Source organism: Pundamilia nyererei, unplaced genomic scaffold (genome assembly GCF_000239375.1).
Source record: "Pundamilia nyererei isolate P.nyererei 1_Seehausen unplaced genomic scaffold, PunNye1.0 scaffold00002, whole genome shotgun sequence".
NCBI lineage: Eukaryota > Metazoa > Chordata > Actinopteri > Cichliformes > Cichlidae > Pundamilia > Pundamilia nyererei.
The window spans coordinates 3506537-3528698 of record NW_005187403.1 but is presented as its reverse complement, the minus strand read 5'-3'; the positions used below and the strand labels follow the sequence as shown (position 1 = coordinate 3528698).

Sequence of the window (22162 nt, the reverse complement as noted above, 5' to 3'; positions counted from 1 at the left end):
CGACAATATTTTCATGGACCGGCCTTTAAGGTGTCGCGGATCAATACAACAAAATAAAACTAGCACCGGTACTGAAAAAAAGAAGATTTATTCATAACACACGTGAAAAGACCCAGGAAAACCGAGTTAACGATAAAAACGATAACAAAATAACGCTGAATGCCGATAAAAACCCTGAAAACCATACATTTCACACCTGAGCCTCAACTCCCGCGGCCTGGTACCAAATGACTCACGGCCCGGTACCGGTCCGAGGCCCGGGGGTTGGGGACCACTGATGTAGTGGATTACAGGGCGTGTGGAACAAAAAGAAAAAAAATCCCTTTCAACCTAGCACCAAAGACGTTACTTTGATCCCATGGAAATTAAGCTAAAACAACAGATGCTGCCTGCCATGCTGTTTAGCATCATGCATTTTTTGCACCCCTTTAAATATATATACCAAGAGCTAGAGCTAGCTTGCTAAGATTATTTATATCTCTTACTTATATTTGTGATTTTCTGATTTATTCTTACAGTGTAAATATGTTTCTTCTTTTTGCATGTATTGCTCTTTATGTTTATAAAACACAAAAATAAAGGAATTAGGAACATAGGTTTTTGGATATTTTTCCTCTGTACTGTATTGCTACAGTAGATTTTTTAATTAAATGATCAAGATGTGATCAAGTGCAAACTCTCAGCTTCAATTCAAGGGGTTTTACAAAAGCTTTTCAATAACTGTTTAGGATTTTTACAAGTACTATAAGGAGTACTGTAAGTTGAGAACACTGTGGATATGAAAATATGTTTGCTGAAGTGTGCAGTGCATGTGAAGGTTTCACCTTCTTGCAGCGCAGCGGTCAGCAGCGCAGCAGCCTGGAGAAGCTCCTCTGAGTGTGGCTGCACCAGCAGTCGCGGTTCAGCTAGCGAAGCCTCCATCCTCCCACTCAGAACAGAGAGCTGTGTGTAGATCTGCAGCTTCTCCGCCAGGCTAGAGCAGATCTGCTGGTCCTGGCTCGTCAGGCTCTCTGGTACAAGAGTTCATGTAGTTCAAAGAGCGTAAAATGTTAACAGCTACTATGTTTACAGTTTTTCTCAGTTGCTTTGGCTCATTTCTTAAATGAAAGCTGAACGTAGCCAAATCATGTGTGAAACTCTTCCGAACAGTCTGTTACTTTAGCACTTCAGAACAAGCTTTAATTGTTATTAGTGTTTGCAAATATTTTAGAACATTTAGGCAAGAGACGACACTCAGTGTGGTGTAATTGAAACCATTCAGAGATGCTTCAGTCTTTAATAATGCTTCTATACGCTCAATATTTTTACTCTTGATAATATGTGAGCATCAGTTCATTTGCAGCTCAATGAACAGCGAATAGTCCATCTAACAGTCACAAATATGCTGAGCCAACATGTGCAAGTGATCAGACTGTAAAGCATCTTTTAGAGCTTCAGTGCAACAAAGTTACAACAATGTAACGGGCAAGTTAAGAACCTTTGGCAGTTCATCTGCAGTGTTTTAACATTTTAAGAGAAATGCATCTGCAGAGCCAAAACAACAGCATTGGGAGAAAAGTGTCAAAGCATCTGAAAAAACAACAACCCTGTAATAAATCTACATTTAAAATAATTACGGTCAATAGGAAAAACACCCCAAACAAAATGGTTAAAAATACCTTGTAGCTTTTGGATCTTCTGAAAACGAGCCTCGGCAGCTCGCTTCTCCTCGTCCGATTCACTTGTATATTCCTCTTCGTCCTCCGGACAGCTGAACAGAAGCGACAGTTAAATCAGGTCAGGCAGGCAAATGTGTACACATCATAAAATCTGTGTATTCAGTTCTCAAAATCCTCCTTTTCCCCACAATTTAAACTGTAATTTAATTCAGTTTAGTTTTATTTATATAGCACCAAATTACAACAACAGACACCTCAAGGTGCTTTATATTGTAAGGTAGAGAGTAGAGACCCTACAATAATACAGAGAAAACCCCAACAATCAAACAAACCCGAATGAGCAAGAATCTGGTGACGGTGGGAAGGAAAAACTGGCAGAACCAGGTTCAGGTAAGGGCCTCATACACACCTCTCTACGGCCTCTCTAATGAGCCTCATCCATGTGTTTCGCTCCTCTTTGGACGACGTGTGGACCTCATACATTTCTGGTCCAGCCGCTGAGGCGCTGATCAGAAACATCCCTCTCTCTTCGTTCGCTACTTCCCGAACTATTAACTTCTGTAGTGGAATCACTGGAGGCTTCTGGTCCTTTAACACATTTAAAGCATGGAGAAAAAAAACAAAACAAAACATCAATCATCCTTACACGGTGCAGTGTTTATTACTGATTTCTTTACTGAATGCGTACCACAGTTGCAAATGTGTACTTCTGGTCTTTTTCTTGGAGGAAGATGAGGGTGTCTGTGAGTAGCAGCGCCAGGACGTCTGGGCAAAATAACGACGGGTGGAAAAACAGTTAGATCAGATAGGATGCAAAAATGACACATGAACTTCTGAGTATCATGTATCACCTTTGAGTCGCCCGGTGGCAGTCTTCCACAGGAGCACCCCCTGGTGTTTGAGCACTTGTCCGGGCCCCATCATATCCTGCTTGCGGAAGGTGTGTCCGCTCTTCAGCTTAGCTGCGCTGCGGTTCTCCATGCGATTAAAGACTTCCTGTAACCTCTGGTGCCGTTCGTATTCGCTGACCCTCATGTCCACGGCTGCTATCGCCTCTCGAATGTGAGCCAGGGCTTTCGAAAGGTCTGCGTGCTCCTCTGTTTCCTCTGATGGTCAGAGCAAAGGAAAAACAAAAAGAAAAAAAGAGGGTTTTCTTGTTTTTTTTAACTAAAGTAAGGTTTTATTTTTTGTCCCCCCAACACGTAGGTTTAGCAATCATAAGAGCCTGTAGCCAGCAGAGGGCAGTAGATGACTGACCTTGAGTATAGCGTAGGATCCTCTCTAGCAGCACTGGGTACTTTGTAATCCTTTGGGTTACCAGCAAGATGCACTCTGGGATTTCCCTCCGTCGCACCAAAGAATTATTCCCTTGTTGCTTTAAAAATGAAGTATAGCAATTATGAAAGATCTAGTGAGGTGAAAGGGAGTGAGTCTATTTTAATTTAATGATTTTTGAAAGCATGACACAAACGTTAAATACCCTGATGAAGGTCTGAAATCTTTTGTTATGTTGTTGGAGCTCTTTGAAAAAGCTGACAGCTTCATTATGGCGGCTGCAGAATTCCCCGTATACCTGCTTCATCTTCTCCCCGTTCTCATCCGTGAACTGCAAAAAGTAGAACCAGGCGACTCAAACATGACCTAATCCGGTCTAACCACACCTGAGACAAAGGTGTACCCATGAACACCAGCTAACCTGCTGGAGCAAGATGTCTCCTATTCTCTGGATGAGGTAGTTCCTGTGGCCCTGAGGCTGGGTGGAGCTGTGTCGCCGTTCCTTCATGGCGGCAAAGAAGGCGTGGTGAAAGAGAAGCAGCTGATCCAGACAGGGGAAGACTCGCTCCACCGCTTCGGTGTCCAGCTGCACTTCTTGTCTCATGCCTCGCCGGAAAATCTCGGCCATGATGTGCAGAGTTTGCAGGTGATGAAGCTCGGTCTGCATCAACTCTGGATCAGGGTGGGGGTGTTAGATTTGGGACATGTGCTAAATTATGGCAATAAAAAGCTGAATCTCTTACTCAGTCTTAAAACAGTTCTCTGTGGTTTGACACTTTTACATATGAAATCCTGACACATGCAGAAAGTAAAGCATTCCAGGAGACGCCTTTCACAACAGCAACATCTGCTTACCATAGATTACATCCTGCCTCTTGACAGCTCGTTTGTCTTGCTTCTTGCAGAACTTGTGCTCAACCGTCAGGCTCCATGATTCAGCTTCATATTCCACAGAATCAGCTGATATGTCACTGTGGATGTATGAGTCTGTGCAGTCTGCAGATGGAAAGAGGCATACGAATCACTTTAATTTCTTTCAGTCAGTTTTGTTTATTTTCTGTAACATTTTATTTAGTAAAAAGAGACTCCCTAGCTTCTTTCCCCACAAGTTTGACAAAATGACACCTGCAAGCTCTAACAAGGTGTTCAACTTTTTAAATGTTCAGCATTTTAATTGAGTGATAAAAGAAAGTTTGGACGCTTCTTATCTCACATAATGTTTCTGTACGATTTAATAGCGTAACCTTGAACTACAAAATGTTATGAGAATGTCAACAAAGTGCAGGTTATAATGTTCTCACTACAAGATGATAACAGTGAAAAAAAGCTTCACAGTACAGTGTTCTGAAACCACCTGCAGGATATCAGTGAGGCCTGAGATTTAGAGGGAATCACAGAGAAGTTGTTGGAGACAGTTTATACAACAATCCACACTTAAAGTCTTCACATGCGAAAGTCTGGGATCACATTTTTGATCTTCAGTTGATCCTAGCAGCACTGGGTACCTCGTGATCCTTCGTGTAAACGATCCTTAGATGCCCTCAGACCAAAACAAGTCAAGTTTAGTGACTATATGTTACTTTCGGCTGCTTTGGACACACACACACACATACACTGATACACACTCATCCCCCCTCCCTTTCCAAACGCCTTCGATGCTTGTCCCCTCCCGGGGAAGATGGCGGTCGACTGGACCAGCGCAGACATGCTGCAGGACCAGATGCGCTGTCTACACCGGCTCTCTCTCACCCTTTTACCCGCTCCTGTTGCTTGTCTTGTGTTTCTGTGGTGTATTGATAGTCATGTGCTTTTTTGTGCCAGGGTGTTTTTTTCTGTTATCAAACTGTTCTCCCATTAGGAGCTCAGTCTGAGTGGAGGTTTTTTTTCCTCCTCTCACTTCATGTTATGTATTTTTGTTGTCTTTTCCTGTCAGCCTCCCTCTCTGACATGTCTTCCCAATGTGTTGTTTGTGTAAAGTTTGGTCAGAAGGTTCCTTTATAAGTGCGCATGCGCCATTAGCGTGCTGCCTGCTGTAACCCATAATTTCCTTCGGGATTAATATTAGTATTAGTATTCTGATTCTGATTCTAACTTGTTACAAAGGATCAGCAGGTACTTAAATGTTTAAGCAAGAAAAATCCTCTAAAGTCAGATGTTGGAACTCTGAGCTTAGTGCATTGCATTAGCAAAGACAGAAAATTAAGGGCTGTTCTAACTTTACAAATCCAAGTTGAGGGGGGCATTACAGATTAAAATCCTCACTTAAATATTAGTTTAACTGGTGTGCATAAATTGGCTAGCTGTCTGTCCCTCTGTGTTAGCCCTTTGATGGACTGGCACACCCTCCAGGGTGTCACTAGTCCCTCTGTGACCCTGCACTAGTTAAGTGGTTAAGAAAAAGGATAGATGCATTTCAAATACTGGACAAATTGCTATGATATTCTGGAAAACGGAAAAAATAGTGCAACCACCATTTCCACTAATGGTTTGGCTGAAAGTTGGAATGCACAAAAGATTTTACAAATGCTTCGATAAACACTGAACGTTAAACATAAATAACACAAAAAAATCTGGCACAAAATCTTGCCCCTATCATGTAGTCTCCATGAAATAATAATTCAAAACATTAAAACTACACTGAAACTAATAGAAAGAAAAATAAAATTCAACATTTTTAAACAATAAAGACTGAAATTTAACAAGAAATTCCACTCTGGACTAAAGTGGATTCAAAACAAAAAGTCAAAATGGAAAAAAAAACATCAACTAATACAAAACTATAATACTTCTGGTTAGGCAATAACATCCATCCATCCATCCATCTTTATCCGCTTTGTCCGGGGCCGGGTGGCGGGGGCAGCAGCCTAAGCAAAGAGGCCCAGACCTCCCTCTCCCCAGCCACCTCCTTCCCAGGCCAGCCGAGAGATATAATCTCTCCAGCGTGTCCTGGGTCTGCCCCGGGGCCTCCTCCCGGTGGGACATGCCTGGAACACCTCACCCAGGAGGCGCCCAGGGGGCATCCTTGTCAGATGCCCGAACCACCTCAGCTGGCTCCTTTCGATGTGGAGCAGCAGCTGCTCTACTCTGAGCCCCTCCCGGATGGCCGAACTTCTCACCCTATCTCTAAGGGAGAGGCCAGCCACCCTTCAGAGGAAGCTCATTTCTGCCGCTTGTATCCGCGATCTCGTTCTTTCGGTCACTACCCACAGCTCGTGGCCATAGGTGAGGGTAGGGACGTAGATCGACCGGTAAATTGAGAGCTTCGCTTTTACACTCAGCTCCCGCTTCACCACGACGGACCGGTGCAGCGTCTGCATTACTGCAGCTGCAGCCCCAATCCGTCTGTCGATCTCCGGCTCCCTTCTCCTAGGCAATAACATTTTAAAATATTATTTGTATTGTTACAAGGTTATAAAAAACTAGGAATAGTTTTGGAGAATGTTTTCCCAAGTTTAAGAAGAAAGTTTTGGGAAAAAATTTAAAGCGCCACTCAAAACTTTACTAGATCTCTGAATCATAAGCATTGGGGGTCCTACGCTATAAGTGTGTCTCAGAGTTGGTAAGGATAACTGCCCTGTAAATATAAAAGTCTAAAAACAGTGGAAGACCCCTGATTTATTTACAGACTGTGGAATGCATGTTAATGGTTCACTAAAGCTGTGTAAATCTGAGACTTGTCTGACACACACTACATTTCAGTACATTTTCTTCCCCAAAGCATCTTCTCTCGGACGGTTTAAAAAAAAAAAACAACCTTAAAAAACCTTAAAGTTAGTATTTAAATATGCATTTCACTGTTACATACAATTTTTTTTGTATTTGGGGATCCTGAACGCGCCTTTATCACACCTTTCCTACAACTATTCTATTTGAATAGAATTTCTATTCATTGTTTCTATTTAAAAGTCAAATATAATGATCAAAAATGGGTGGAAAGCTACTTTTTACAGTAATATTATAATATAATACTTTAGAAAATAGGAATGTTTTGCAATTATTCTTTGAACACCCATCTGCTTCCAAACATTTCCTGTTTTAATCTACAGTAATGGGAGGAACTGTGATGCCTACTTATATGCCTTTGTCCCCCATAAAAAAAATACTTTCAGTTTCTGAAAAATATTCTTACAGTTTGACCTTTTAAACTGCACTGATCAGCTTTTTCTTGCAGCAGCAAACAATGAAACAGAAACTGATCTGTTTCTTTTTGGGTCTTTTAAACAACAAGCCCTATTCATACCTTACCCTCTCCAAAGGACGACTCGGTGGAGGTGGAAGACACTGGAGTTGGCAGGAGCTCTTCGGATTGGCTGCTCAGCTTCAGGGTATCCGACTCTGTCTCTGAACTCTCAATAAGTTGGCTGTACCAAGAGGAAAAACACAAACAATCGCTACTTCTCGCTATTTATTTCTTTTTAACACAACAAATTGTGTAAAAGATAAAGATTAATAACCTTTCCACGTTGGGGAAACTTCGTGAGAGAGACTGCGACACGGCGTCCTTCTTCTCCTTGGGAGTCATGACGGGTAGAGAGGTAGAAGTGGGGATCACTGAGTGAGGAGGGCTGTCTCTCACTGTGAAGTCTGAGGGGGGTGACGGGATAGCAAAGCAAATTAGCCTAGATAACAATAATCATCCCAAGTTTTATAAACAGGAAACTCTTGCATGACATGGTTAAAATCACTGGCGACCAAGTGTTGTAAACTCACTCTGTGGAAGGGATGCTGTCCTGTTCTTCACCATGGACACGGCATATTTTTCCTGATGTTTCTAAGTAATACAAATGAGGGAGTCTGCTTACAGCACATAAACAACCGACAAAGGGACGATCTGCTTTAGGCTAAGACTCACCTTTAAACACGGGGGGACAGATTCCTTACAGCCCTTATGGACAATCGCAGTGCAAGCTGTGATGGAAAAAAACACAATTTTAACGTTTTTATACATGAAGAGAAATTAATATAAATGCTGGTTGGAATTTAAGTTTTACCAACTTGAGCAATGTAGTAGGTCCTTTCCAGAAACTGGTTTGTCACACACCACACACACCGTGGGGCCTAAACAGGACCCTGCCGCAAAGCGATGTCCATTCGGCTGCCTGTCCTTGCCTTCTCTGTCCTTCCCTTTCCCCTTTGAAAGCCACGCCAGAGACATTGGAGTCAACAAAGAGGCCATACATACGCGAGGCGAAACGTGACTGACTGTTACACCTATAAACTCAAGCCCATGCAGGACTTAATACAAAAGACGATAAACATCTTTGTGAACGTTTCTATTTGCAGGGTAAACTCTCCAGCATGCGAGCGGATAAACGAGGCCACCAGGAGGACCCGCCTTTTTCCAAACCGTAAGAAAGTCCACTGACACGGAAATGAAGCGTGGTGTAAACAACAGACACAAGCAGGGAGGGCTTCCACTCTCTGTGCTGACTCAACAACAGGGGATTAATCATTAAAAAGGAAAGAAGCTGGACATGTTTGGTCTGTCCCTCTGACCTTGAGTGCTTCCCAGAAACATTTCCTGGTTCGTGTCTCTCAGAAAGCAAAGACTTGAGTCTAGACGTGGGAATCACCCAATGACATAAATAGGCTCACAAGAACAAAACACGAATGATCCTTTAATCTACGGATTTCATCACACCAAGGTCTACAGAGCAAACACCTGAAAATACTGCATGCCCTTTTAAGGTATTAGACTGAGAGTTTCATGTTGTAGCTAAAGCCAGCTTTAATCTACAACAAGGTGAAGTTATGCGAGTTATTGTTGTTGTAAGTAAAACGTTTATAGGTGTAACAGCAGGACTCTTTGTGGCTGGGGTTTACCTTGCTTTTGTTACGTGTACTGGACATCCTGCTCTTGAGAAAACTGAATGTGCGGATGACTTTGTACTTCTCCGACTCCGTTTTGGCTGGAATGTTGTATTTATCCAACTCCTCCTCTTCAATTCTGTAGACAGGTTGATGTAAGTAATGCAGTTATTATTTTTTTGTGTGTGTTTGTGTGTGTGTTCTGCTTACTAACTGTATTGAAGACATAAATTAGTCACCGTGATCTGATTTCCTTATTCCTGAGTCAACAAAAGTAAACCAAGCATGACAGGTTTGTTGAGGTGCACACACTCTTACATGCAAAAAGTCTGCAAACCTAACGGATACATGACGTGACAAAATAGCGTTTCAGCTGATACTGTGCAGCATGTTGTTTCTGTTAGGGACAGGAACTGAAATAAAAGGCTGTACAAACATTTCTGTTATCTACAGTGGGGGAAATAATTATTTGATCCCTTGTTGAATTTGTCAAATAAACATTCTCTAACTTTTACGGTGGTTTCCTTTTAAAGCAAAGAGACAGAATATTGAACACAAATTTAGGAAATATGTCAAGAGTTATACACTGATCTGGATGTTATTGGGTGAAATAAGTATTTGATCTCCCTATAGCCAGAATTCTCTCTGTGGATTACAATTACTCAGTCAATTACACATTTTTTTTGTTGTCAACCAGTTTTTTCATTCTAACTTCTCCACCACCATGGGCCTGGCCAGTGAGCTGTCAAAGGACGTCATGGAGAAGATTGTAGACCTGCACAAGACTGAAATGGGTCATCAAGAACACCACTAGTAACACACTACAATGCAATGACTGCAACGATCTCCTGCTTAAAAAGTCACATTTAAAACCCTCTCCTAAGTTTGCCAATGACCTTATAAATGAAGGCTTGGTAGAAAGTGCTGTGGTCAGATGAAACTAAAATCGAGCTCCTTGGCATCAGCTTGACAGAGAAATGCTGGGTATGATCCAAGTAACACCATCGCCACAGTAAAGCATGGAGGTGGAAACATTATGCTTTGGGGCTATTTTTCTGCTAAGGTTACAGGACACAAGTGCACTAAGAAACCAATGAATGAATCTATATTGTACCAAGCCATGTTTTGCTTGGGGATCAAATACTTATGACAAGCAAATCATTTTTTTGGTTGATATTCAAAAAAATGATTGAGACTGTTGCCAGTTAGAAAACTTCAAATTCAGTAAGAGATTAAATAATTACTTCCCCCACTCTACAAGCACAGACCAAGAAACAAGTTCTCCATTTCTGCAACACTTTGCTGTGAAAGCAAGTAAAAAAAAAACTAAGAACTGTTAGAAGTTAGAGACATGCATGACAAAGAAAGACATTCGGTGCATATTGTTAAAAGATCCTAATTCTGTTCCTGTTATGCTGTTAGAGGAAATGTGGTTTGTTGACAGGAGGTACACGTGCTGTAGGTTTTGTTACGTTTTTTAACAGTTAGTCTTTTATGTCGGATGGTTAATGACGCGGAACCAGGCAAACAGAGGTGGATCTCCCACATACTCTTTGAGAAACTCAGACAGGGTGAGATGTTGTAGGGACTCTGCCAGCTCCATGCTGCCTTCATCATCAGCAGACTGGGCACGCTTACGAAACTTGATCTCCCTGTAAAGAACAGCGCCATAACACACCATGTTTATATATTCTCTGCCACTAGAGTAGCTTTGTATGAGTCACAGTTCAAAATAATCCTTATTTATCCAACACCGGGCTTTGGTAAAACAAAAAAATAAAAAAAAACAAGAGTTTTCTTTTGTAAACAGGAGAGCTGAACATCAGATTGGCCCTCTCTGCTCCTGAGATGATCACATTAAGGATATCTACTCTCTTTGACATCATAGAGATCCTAGAGTAAGGAAAGCTGTGCGAGTGAGTGTTTAGAGCAGTCAGAATCCCAGGAATTTGTCTCACAGGGATTACTTTTGCATAGTTTGTCATCATTATACAAAACTATGAGCATCTGCCATTGTTATAAAACATCCACATAACCAGAAAGTTGAAGCACAAAGTAGGTCCACTTAAAAGTGATTGATAAGTAATATCAATTGGCTTTTCTTTTTTAATGGAAGAACTGGAAACTGTGCTTTCATATTTAAATCATAAACATTTCAACTCAGTGATGAAAAACACAGAGCAGCCTTGTGACACTGACAAAAAAATCAGGTTGGGTGTAGAGCAGGGTCACATTGATATCTCTGCGTCACTACCGCTTTTGTCCCTAGAAAAAAAAAATAGATCAAACACCAGTAATGCCAAAGAAAAGGCTCTGAGTCATCAGGACAAAAGAGCTTCACAAAAACCAGCAGCCAAGTTCACAGAGCGCCTGCTGTCACCAAGCAACCTGGTCATGATAGTTACCTACATATGCTGCGCTTGGGATTGCAAATTTATTGACACATACGGCACTTTCAATTAAGAGCTCCAAAAAGGTCACATCAGTTAGTGCTAGGAAACAAAAGGAGACAGAAAAGAGACCCTGGAACACAAAATGATCCTAATAACGTTGAGTAAATTAAATGCAAAGTATAAATACCTTTTCTCATGAGACTGATCTGATATGCTGGAGGCTCTTGGCTCTGTGAACACAAAAAAGGGGCAGATGTTGCTAAAGTTGAAAACAATAAAAAATAGATTATTGATAACCCAAAGAAAAACAGCAGGTAAAGTAATATTTAGACTAGGCAACAAGTTTTGTTGTCAGATTTATCAGATTTTATTTCCATTCTAGAGAAGCTGTTCAGTTTCATATGACAACATTTGAATACAGACACAATTGTTATGCAAAGCAACAAAGATGGTGCTCAGGTATCAAATCAGGACAGGATGATAATATGAAAAGCAGTAGCACAGACAGACAATCACAAGTGCTGACCCGCCAGAGACCCACAAGCAGTCATTGCTGCTGCGAAGTGAAGCTGTGTCGTGATTGCGAAAGCCATACACAGACACAAAGACAAGCCAAGGTTATTACAGTTTGGTGATTCTAAGTGAATTCTCTTTTTTAACTTTCTTTCTAATTTCTTGTTTTATGTGTTTTGATTGAAGAGCATTCGAGTATATTTTACATTTTGCTGGTTTTTTAGGTTAATATGTGTTTTTTCTAAAGTCCGTATAAAACAAGAATAAATGTTTTCTGAATTTGTCACATCGCATAAAGTTGTGTTATGAAGTGTTTAATGTATATGATTAAAATATGATGAACAAATGAAGAAACTCAAGCATTGAGGGCATTTGCAAAGACGACGAAACTACGCCCATCTGTGGGAAAGGTGCAGCCTCTCAAAAGTTGAAATACCAGTTGTGATTTGGTGAATGCATAACAGAAAATAAATGCATCCTAGCGGCAGTTTTAGAGTTTAAGCCAAAAAAGAAATTCCAGGCATTAAATTGACAGATATGCTCCAAGCCATCTAAGTTGAAGTGGCAGTCATTGTGTAAACTATTCTCAAATTTCAGGTTCATGTTTCTCTTGTAGTAGTTTATATTTGCACATGAATAAAGACTGTACTTTTGTGCTTTGTGGGGGAAAAAAGAATGTAATATTACTATAGGGTACTGTTACTAATTGGTTTTCCCTCATTGACAATTTGCATTTTTTGCTCAATATCAGCCCTAATTACCCCATTATATAGATTTTAGGTTAACATTGAACCTTAGTTGATAGTAAATAGCAAGCTATCATAGTACCGTATCATCCCAATGGAGCACTTTGCTCCCAGACTTCTAGTGTACTTGTGGTAGAATGGGAGGCAGAGCCTTCAGCTTTCAGGTCCCTCTTCTGAGCTCCCAGTTGAATTTAAGAGATAGACACCCGCTTTACTTCAAGATTAGGATTAAAAGTTAAGAGCTGGGTCAGGTGTCCCTGAATCCTTGCTTAGTTACGCTGCAATAGGCCAGGCTGCTGGGGGCTTCCAGTGATGTATTGAGTGTTTTTCCTTCACACTTGTTTTTATACACCAATCTGAATTTAATCATTAATTATTATGGACCTCTTTCACAGTGTGTCTTTTGTGCTGTCTCCCTCCACTCACAGGCTCAGAGAGGGGCAGCCGTCTGCTGCCATCTGGTTCCACAGGAAGTTTCTTCCAGGCAAATGGGACTATTTCCCTTCCCACTGTCGCAAAGTGCTTACGGATAGTGGGTCATCCGATTGTTGGGGTTGTCTCTGTCTTATTGTAGGGTCTTTACCTTACAATATAAAGTGCCTTGAAGCAACTATTGTTGTGATTTGGCTCTATATAAATAAAATTGAATTTAAAATTAAATTGAATTATATGACTATTACTGCTTTTTCTCCACATTATTACCAAACTATTACCATGTTGTGACCAAGTTTCAATATAAAATTCTGTCAAATTATGACTCAAGCCATTTTTCTTTTTTTTTTAAGAGTTGAATCAGTTTACAATAATAACCTTGACTCACCCCTCCCACACATATGCAAGCATTAACAGTGACAGTGGCATGCAGGCTTTGCTGGGCCTTAGCACAATGTGACGGCTGCAGGTGTCCAGTACTTACTACCAGGGTGGAGCAAAGACAGAGATTTAGACAGAGAGAGGGCCTGAAGAAGAGATCGGCTGTGGCTGACACTGTGGTGCACGGCATCTACAGGGCACAGTGGATAGAGGAGTGCTCATAGATCAACTAAAGACACTTGAGACTATCAGCATGTACAGTCAACTCTAAGCTAAAAGCTGTTAAACAGTACTTAAACTTTAATTTCATTCAGTTTCGTAAACTTGTTTTGAATAAAAACTACTAATAACAGCTATGTAAAGAAAAACCTTAAACTTTGATTGACATTTAGGGGGAAAAGTGTTTGTTTGTTTTTGTTTTTTAAATGGTTGCCACTGTTATGTCTACGCATTTCATATGAAGCTGGAGGCAGCAGCCAGTTACCAGCTGGCTCACCATTTTAACAGGAAACAGCTAGCCTGGCTCTGCTGGAAGCTAGCAAAATCCATCTAATTTGTTTAGTCCGCACAAAGAACACTGTTTAAAAATGATAAATTGTGTTTTTCCAGGAGAGGTTTTCTGCCAGACTATTTCTTGTCTAGGTCTGGTACACTCATTGTGATGTCAGGACTCCAGAAATAACTGACTCCAGCCAAGAATTTGTCTGTCACATATAAGCACCCCTTTTATTAAATGCATAACGTGCTAATTTGTGAACTATAACTGTTGCAGGTAGATTAGCTTACACCCGCTGTTTCCACCTTTAGATAAAGATAGATATTTTTTCTCTGTACATATATTTACTATACAGACAAGAGGCTGAATGTTCTCAAATGCAGGAACGTGAACAAGCATATTTCCCATTCAAACCACTAATTTACTTAGAGTTGACTGTACATTGTATTAGTTGTAAGGCTATCTAGTTCAGCTGATCTGTCACTTGAAAGCTAATTTAAAATTAGCTAAATAGAATTCTCACCAACCAACGATGTGAGACTACCCCATCAGTGACAGACAAAAAAAGCAAAATAAAAAGGTTAATTGGAAATGTTATTAGTCATGTGTTAAACTTTTATCATGCTCAACGATCTGAGCGTTACTAACCGGGGCTGATATCTGAGGCTTGGTTATCTCGAGTAAAACGAGCCGGACGTAAGCTGATTTTGGAGGAGTAGGAATATGATCGCAATCGAAGGCCCTCGTCAACCAGTTCCTACATGAGAAACAAGTAATGTTTGAAAGCATGAGTATAAAACTTGTAGAGCACTTCATGTACGGATAAGCCGAAGTACTTAATGAGAGGATGGTATATTACTTGTGAAGTGGGTTCATATGCTGATGCAGACTGGCTGCGGGTGCAAGTGAGATCAGGAGAGGGAAGAGGGAAAGTTTCCTCTTTGTCTTCACTTCTCTCCACATCGGATGAGAGTGGGGAAAGTGGAGACTTTGGCCCGACGCTTTCTTCTTCACTGTCCACTTCCAGAGCCACCAGACTGGGACTGGAGTTATAAATGACAAATTAGTTAGACTCTATCGGTACACACAACGCACCGGAGAAGACATCTGATTAATACCTGAGGTCACAGGTCTCCATTGGTGGACTGCCTCTCTGATCGGCCTGCTCGGAGGAGGCGGGACGGATCAGCCTTGTGAGGGCCAGATCGACAGGTGAAAGCAGGGGAGAGCCGGATGCAGAGGTTGGGTAGAAGTCTTCTGAAAAGGGCGGAGGGGTATCGGTGGCTAAAAGAATTTCCTCCGAGTTGATGGTATCCCATAAACTGCCATCTGTCCCTGTACTGTCCCTCGTCACTCCGCTGACATTGTATTTAATGTCAACATCATTCGCCTGAGGTGAAAACATAAGGCGGGACAGGAAAGAGCAGAAAGAAAGAATTTTATTAAGCAGCAAAGCTAAAACTGAAATTTTATAACTAAAAAGAAAGAGAATGACGTATGACCTGTGCGATGGTGTGGCCGCTGCTGTGGATCGCAGAGAGCAGAGGGTGGGCAGCTTCCTGAGTGAACTGGCTCTGTACTTCACTGGACGGCATGCGATCTCCATTTACTATGACAAGCATAAGAGATTCACTTTGGTTTAGAATAATTCAAACAGACTACTTCTTCTTGTCACACACACACACACACACACCACTTTCTTAGTAAAGATCAACTACTGCACACTCTTGATTACAATAATTCCTCCCAGCATCAGCCCCATCAGCCAGAAACTAGAGAGAGACGGCTCTCAAGGGCAGGATAAAATAATCAGGCGACTTATCCACCCAAACAAATCAAGGAAACTTCACCATGACGTGGTCAAAAAAGCATGTCATCAAAATAGACCTTTGAATCATTTTTGCTTCTCTCTCCTGCTTTTTTCTGTTATTTGAAGTCTTTTTTTAACCATAATTCAGTCATCCTATTGCTTAAATGTCATGGCTTAACACGCATAAAGCAAAAACGTGATGACCTTTAAGGGGTTGTTTTTATAGAAACTTCCACATATGATCCTTTCAGGCAGCCTGTTTGTTTTCTGAGGGGGAAAAAAAAAGCAGATTACTGATTTGCACTGAGTCATGCTCACTATCACTCTCTCTCTCTTTCCTTGAAGTGCTAGGTCAACACAGTGTTTATGAACACTCATTCTTAGCAATATTCAGAAATACAGGCAGTGACCTTGGTTAGATTTTAGATTTGAGCTCATAAAAATCCAATGATGAAAAATAAAAGAAACAATGTTGCCAAAGTTTTATATCCATGTGCATGGGTTTGTTTTTGTTTTTCCAAAATTGAAGAGGTCATAAATACTTGAAATCAGAGTTGAAGTTGTTAGACTTGCTTGGCACTGAAGAGAGGCACGCATCTCTGTCTTAATCTCACCTTTCAAATCTGATCTGTTTTCCTTTTGTCGCCATATTAATTTTTTGTGACATTTTCTGGTCACTGAGCCTATTATACATGGTTAGGATCTGTTTGCGTGTGCTGCCTCTGGCATTCGGGAGCTATTTTGCCAATTAATAATCTCTTTTTAGGGCGACATAACATTAATATCTACTTTGTCTTAAAGTTTCTAAACACTACATACTTTGGTATTTAGACAGAAGTGAGGTTTTAGGACTGGTCAGAGTTTGTGTAGAAAGGAACAGTTAGTTCCAGGAGGCTGACGCAGGGAACTGGCAGTTACGTCAAGGTTCCGATCTTGGAGTTAATGACCAGCAGGGGACGACACCTTTTCCTGCATACAGACTTTTGCTTGTATAGAAGTCTACGGCAGTGTTTCCCAACTACAGTGCCGCGGCACATAGGTGTGCCATGAGAAATGGTTAGGTGTGTCATGGAAGATTATCTGGTTCCACCTGATTTGTACTCTAAGCGATCAGCGTAACGGGCAGAACAATTACATTCTCTTCCACTAGAGGGCAGTACAACTAGTACTACAACTACAACTGCTCTAATTAAATGGGTTGATAACTGCCAGTAAAACAGAAGAAGACAAAGAAGAAATTATATAATAGTCATGCTGTGAGTGAGAAAACACAGTGCGTAATAGCAATAGATAAATATTTGAAAAGAAAAAGTAGTCAATCTGACCTGGGTCCTGGGAAAAATTCCAACCCAGATGAAGTCCCTAGCATGAGTAGTGGCCAGAAGAAAGCAAAAACGGTATAATGGGGACAAACGGAGTCAATTCTGCTTTACCTGGTGCGCAGGGGAAAATGATCAATATGCTTTTTGTGACATTTTTGTTTGGTGGTGTGCCGTGTGATTTTTCTAATGTGAAATATGTGCAGTGGCTCCAAAAGGTTGGGAAACACTGGTCTACGGTCCTGTGCTCCCTCACTACGTGACCTCAATCGACATTTTTGTGATGACTCCCAGAGGACAATCACTAGTTTCAGACTATAGTGACTAAAACATGAATTTCATAATGTGAATAAGTCATTAGCCGATGAGCATGCGGTGCTCTTTCACAGTCAGATCCATACCATACTCATCAGCTTGGGTTTCAAAACACTAAAATCACAAAAAAAAGCTCAGTTTAAGTCTTCATAACAAGACGAACCAGTGGGTAACATACCATTAGGTACTTTTTTATAGTGTCTATGGTCCCAGCAGCTCCCTTATTTTGCAAGGGGTCGCCTTAGATACACTCAGTGACTCCCTGAGGAGTTTGTGGGTGATAACAAGCTATTATACTGACCAGAGGTCTGAGGTAATGAAGTACAAATACTTGGTTACTGTACTTAAGTAGAACAGCACAATTCACCATTACTCCACACTTCAAAACATTAAACCAATATGAGTCTAGATGGAGGTAACAATAGCTCATGAAAGACTGTCTCATTGGTGTATCCATTACAAGGGCTTTCTGCCTACACAGAGATGAAAAAGGCAAATATATAAAAAATTTATGCACCGTTTATATCACTATGCTCAAGTTAAAATGGGTCAGAATGATCTGGAATGGCGTTTTTAGTCCAGATGTACATAAGTTGCGGTCACGGTACTTCAGCGTCTAGCTAGCACTACAATAGGAGGAGCAAGCATTTTAAGCATTTTAAGTAATTTAAAATGCAGTGTCACTAACAGTTCAACACACATCAGCAAACACACAAACTGTTTGTGTGCAGTTTGTCACACAGTGTGTTGCTAGCTAAAGGTGCAGCTGTTGCATTTCACAGGAAGAAAAGATAACTTCACTCAGACATGGAGAAAGATGTAAGAAAGAAAAAGATGTAGAAAGACGGGCCGGACAAAGGATGTAATGTCCTCATTTTTAAAAATATGACACTGGATCTGTATATGATGTGAATACAGTAAAGCACTGTACTGGGCTGGTGCACAGCCGGTGACGTGTTCCTGGTCAGAGTTGGTTTACATAAAGGGTAGCAGAGATTAAATTGAATTTAAGACGATGATGCTTTGGTTCATTCAACTTTTATAATACTGTCTAGTATAATGACAGTATAAACAGTACACTGCCAGTGTAGGGAACGGAAATCAGAGAAGCTAGCTCATGAAAAATTTGCTTACAGCTTGTTCAATTCAGTTGTGTAAATCCACAAAGACCAGCAGCAACATAGGTCAGCTGATCACAGCATGTACACAAAGAACACAGCTCACAATAATAAACTGGAGTAGAGCTCAGAATAGAAATGACTGAGTTCCCTCCTGTGAAATCCCACTTTAATGTTGGACTGTACTCATTTCCCTGTTCAAAAAAAGTTTGTATTCTCATGTGTTAATATCATTTAATTATTTAATTACTTTATTAATATAGCACAAGGTTCAGTTTACTTTTTTACAAAAATAGCTGCCCTCCAAAAAGCTTTTAACTTTTTTAATCTGAGCACATCCAGAGCTTGTAATTTTTCACTTTTACTTGGGTAAAGAATTTGAATCAGTGCTTTGACTTTTACCAAAGTAATTTCAACACAAGTATGTGTACTAGTAAAAAATGCTTTTACTTTTGACACCCCTGTCTATGACACTGTCAGATATTTTAATCTATATTTTATTGGTGTTCAGATATTTTTTTTCTCTTGCTTTTTTCTGGATCTTATTTTTTCTTCTTTTCTAATCTGCATTAGTGGTTTCCAGTTAACTTCAGATGAATCTTGTCTTTGGTGCCTATTAGAAAATGTGAGCGTTTGGTTTAGATTAAAGGTAAGGCAGATTAAGCTTCTTTGTATAACTCTGCATGTATTTATACAAAAATACACACTATAATGCCTGCCACATGATCTGTATATTGTGCAGAACAAAAAAAACACAACAGTAATGTGACCGTTGACTATGAAATGTAGTAATTTAAAGTAGCCTGAACAATGTCTCAAAGTAAAGTCCTGTTGAACGTGTACAGTGTACATAATTACTTGGGCAACTGTGAGGGAGTGGTGGTTGGCATTTTTATTTTAAACACGTGGAAAATTGCCTTCCTTGATGAGTGCACTTTCCACCCAGACTTTGATGTCTGGACCTGCCATGGCTGCACTAATGTAAAGGAAATCCTGGGCATCACAGAGGCATTTCCTCTTTGCTGCTCTCACACAGTGAAGACATACAAGTAGCGCACATGGAGCTCAAATATACAAGGCAGACTTCTCATATAGTTCCATGACTTTTATCTTGTTTTTATGTATCTGCTGTGACCTTTAAGTAGAACCTTTCACACAGGCAAAAACAAAGAACCACGATTCCAGTACTGGATCTAATGGTGACAGACACGAGCAGCACAAGCCTCGGCTGGTAGACTAATCGTAACACAAGCTAGCTCCAACAATAACTGCCACCGCTGAGTTATGTCAGTGAAACATGAGAAACTGTTATGATCATTTCAACAGATCTGGAAAAAACAATAACTCCAAATGACACTTTTACACCACAGTAGCCCCAAGACACTGTCATCCCATCTAAAGCACTCAGGCCAAAAGAGAGTTTAAGAACTTGAGGAATATATGGAGAAATCTGCAATCTGTGGAAAACAATGGGATCGATGCCTCGTGTTTTTCACGCGACACTACTTGACGCTGACACTTTATCGTAAACGCACACACATAATTTCATTTATACAGCATTTACAAGCGCCATTGAGTAGCACCAGAGCCTCTCCAAAGTTTACAACAAACTCTTCATTCTTCCACAGCATCACACAGGAAAATTAGCATTCGCAGTAACCGTGGTGACACCCGAAACACTTTAGCATCCTTTTCAACTTTTTTTTACTAGCCAATGAGCTTCAGCTTATATAGTCTTGAGTAGATGTTGGATTTAAAAGGGAATCAGTGTAAATGCATGTGTCTTATCTGAAATGTCAGCTTTTGTAAGCCGAGGACACTTTAGCTTGTTAACATTCCACCTCTTGCTTCGAGTACACAGCTCTACTGTTTGATCCAGGAGAGAATCGGGGGAGGGGATGGCAGGGCGACAAACCAGAGGGGGGGGGCATCTCATAGCTCAGACAAAGTCTGAGTGGGACAAGCCTGACCCCATTCCTGTCTTTGTCCCACTGACAGGGCAGATTCCTGGACCCCTGGATTGAGTCATTATGGAGCCAGTGCGGGTAAAGACACAACCAGCATCATCCAAAGACTCCCGGAGGACAATATGTCCATTTAATAAACGAATACCACCTCTGTGCCTAATACAGAAGCCCATCCCTGTCTGTGCCTGTGAAGCAGCAACCGCATCGATTTCCAATGATGTGATTCAAAACAGAGCTTCGCATATTGTGCTAAGACCACGAGAGAAACAGTTCCTCCCCAGGCTTCTGTACTAGCTTAATATGTTCTGTTCCCACACCCCGCTGTTCAGTGCAGCCACAAATATGTTGTTGTATTTTTTATGGATTACCCATTCATCATTTAATCCAGATGCTGAAGAGTTACTGCCGTAATATTAAAACGGAAAATAAAAAGTTGTGATTGCTGGGCCAGAACGTTGGACCAGTGAATAAATCATCTGAAAATACTTGAAGCAGAGGTCGAAGAGAAGAGAAGAGAAGAGAAGAGAAGAGAAGAGAAGAGAAGAGAGTTACCAGATAATGAGGATGAGTACTCTTCTTCATCATCATCGTCATCTAAAGACAGGACGAGCTGCTCTTCAAAAACCTTTAAGCAAACACAAAAAGCATGCACACCATTTCACTAAATGTACATATAGTTTACTTGAAAAAGTCATAAATGCATATGGCTGCATTCAAAAATCTGCAAACATCTACAACGTATGTATGTATACTCACACTGTCCACGAGCACATGCTCTTTCACATGTTGTTCCTTGTTGATGCCTGTGCAAAAGAAAAACACTTAACCAAAAGCTGAAGCCTGACACACAAACACCCTCATCTTCTTCCTCCTCCTCCTCTTGCTGCTGCTGCTGCTGCTACTCTAAAAAAGAGAGTTATGTGGAAGGCACAACATCAGGTTCTCTGGATGTGACTCTGCTATCCAGGAATGGAAAACTAACCAATCAGACTTTGCGCTCGTCCAAACCAGCAGGTCCAGAGAAAGAGCACAAGCTCCCTACTGTGGAGCTGTTATTTCAAGAGGATTAATGAACGGCTGCTAGAGTCGCGACGGGGTTAAGGTCAATACCGTGGTACACTTCCTGCTTCCCTTTATGAGTCGATGCTGCCACCTGCCATCTCTATGGTTACCAAAAAGAGTAGCCACAGGTTGAAGAAACACAAAATGTGTGTGTGTATGTGAGACACAGATATAGAATGATAGAAAATAATTCGCGGCTGGCATCGAAGATTAGCAAAGATTACTCTCTGCGTGTCTGCATGCCAGCCTGAACATGTCACCGCAGGGAAAGAGAAACAATGTGCTTCGGTTTTCTCTGAAGGCTCAGATGTGCAGTGGCTGTGCCTTTTATGGTGTCTGTTGAAAGTGTTTTTCTAGTCTCTTTAGGTCCTAAGTGATGGATGTCTGATCATACCATTGTTTGCTCAAGTGAATCTGTGGCTGTTCATTTTTCCACTGCTCCAGAGTAAAGTCTCCAAACTCGCATGCCACCGCAGGCAGACAACACGCATGAGCTGTTTGCGCACGCGCAGATCAGTGTGATGACAATAGCAGGGTTGTAAGTAATTATTATTTTCATTATTGCAAAATCCTTTGATTGTTATTTTTGACAAATCAAACACTTTGTTTCGGCTACAAAGCATCAGAAAGCAGTTTAGAAATGACCGCTACAGGTTCTCAGAGCCTGGGATGAAGTCTTTATACTGCTAGTTTTGTCTGACTAAACAGTCCAAAGTCCAAATATGAGAGTAAGTGATCTGAAATATTGAAAACTGCAATGATCAGTTTATTATCTGTCAATCAAGAATTTGGATCATGACTAAGTTCGTGGAAGAAACAGTACTGACATGTGTGTGTATGAAACTTTTTTTGTTGTGTGTGTGTGTGTG

The 22162-nt window shown here is 40.9% G+C and overlaps 1 protein-coding gene across 5 annotated transcripts in view; it reads right to left on the bottom strand.

Annotated features, from left to right (window-relative positions):
• arhgef28a (Rho guanine nucleotide exchange factor (GEF) 28a) overlaps positions 1-22162 on the bottom strand; it is a 53046-nt gene that overhangs the window by 13411 nt on the left and 17473 nt on the right. For 2 of the 5 annotated variants that reach the window (XM_005720180.1, XM_005720181.1), the window contains exons 8-31: positions 20988-21034; positions 20784-20856; positions 15205-15311; positions 14821-15092; positions 14562-14745; positions 14351-14459; positions 13310-13396; positions 11322-11364; positions 10292-10393; positions 8757-8880; positions 7929-8064; positions 7786-7841; positions 7644-7704; positions 7388-7517; positions 7179-7294; positions 3789-3929; positions 3355-3605; positions 3139-3264; positions 2916-3033; positions 2510-2764; positions 2347-2423; positions 2068-2246; positions 1659-1750; positions 825-1010 (exon numbers count right to left, since the gene is read on the bottom strand). In XM_005720180.1, coding sequence (XP_005720237.1) covers positions 825-1010; positions 1659-1750; positions 2068-2246; positions 2347-2423; positions 2510-2764; positions 2916-3033; positions 3139-3264; positions 3355-3605; positions 3789-3929; positions 7179-7294; positions 7388-7517; positions 7644-7704; positions 7786-7841; positions 7929-8064; positions 8757-8880; positions 10292-10393; positions 11322-11364; positions 13310-13396; positions 14351-14459; positions 14562-14745; positions 14821-15092; positions 15205-15311; positions 20784-20856; positions 20988-21034 — 3072 coding nt within the window. The remainder of the gene's footprint in view (positions 1-824; positions 1011-1658; positions 1751-2067; positions 2247-2346; positions 2424-2509; positions 2765-2915; positions 3034-3138; positions 3265-3354; positions 3606-3788; positions 3930-7178; positions 7295-7387; positions 7518-7643; positions 7705-7785; positions 7842-7928; positions 8065-8756; positions 8881-10291; positions 10394-11321; positions 11365-13309; positions 13397-14350; positions 14460-14561; positions 14746-14820; positions 15093-15204; positions 15312-20783; positions 20857-20987; positions 21035-22162) is intronic. The other 3 variants (XM_005720183.1, XM_005720182.1, XM_005720184.1) reach the window with 3 other exon arrangements.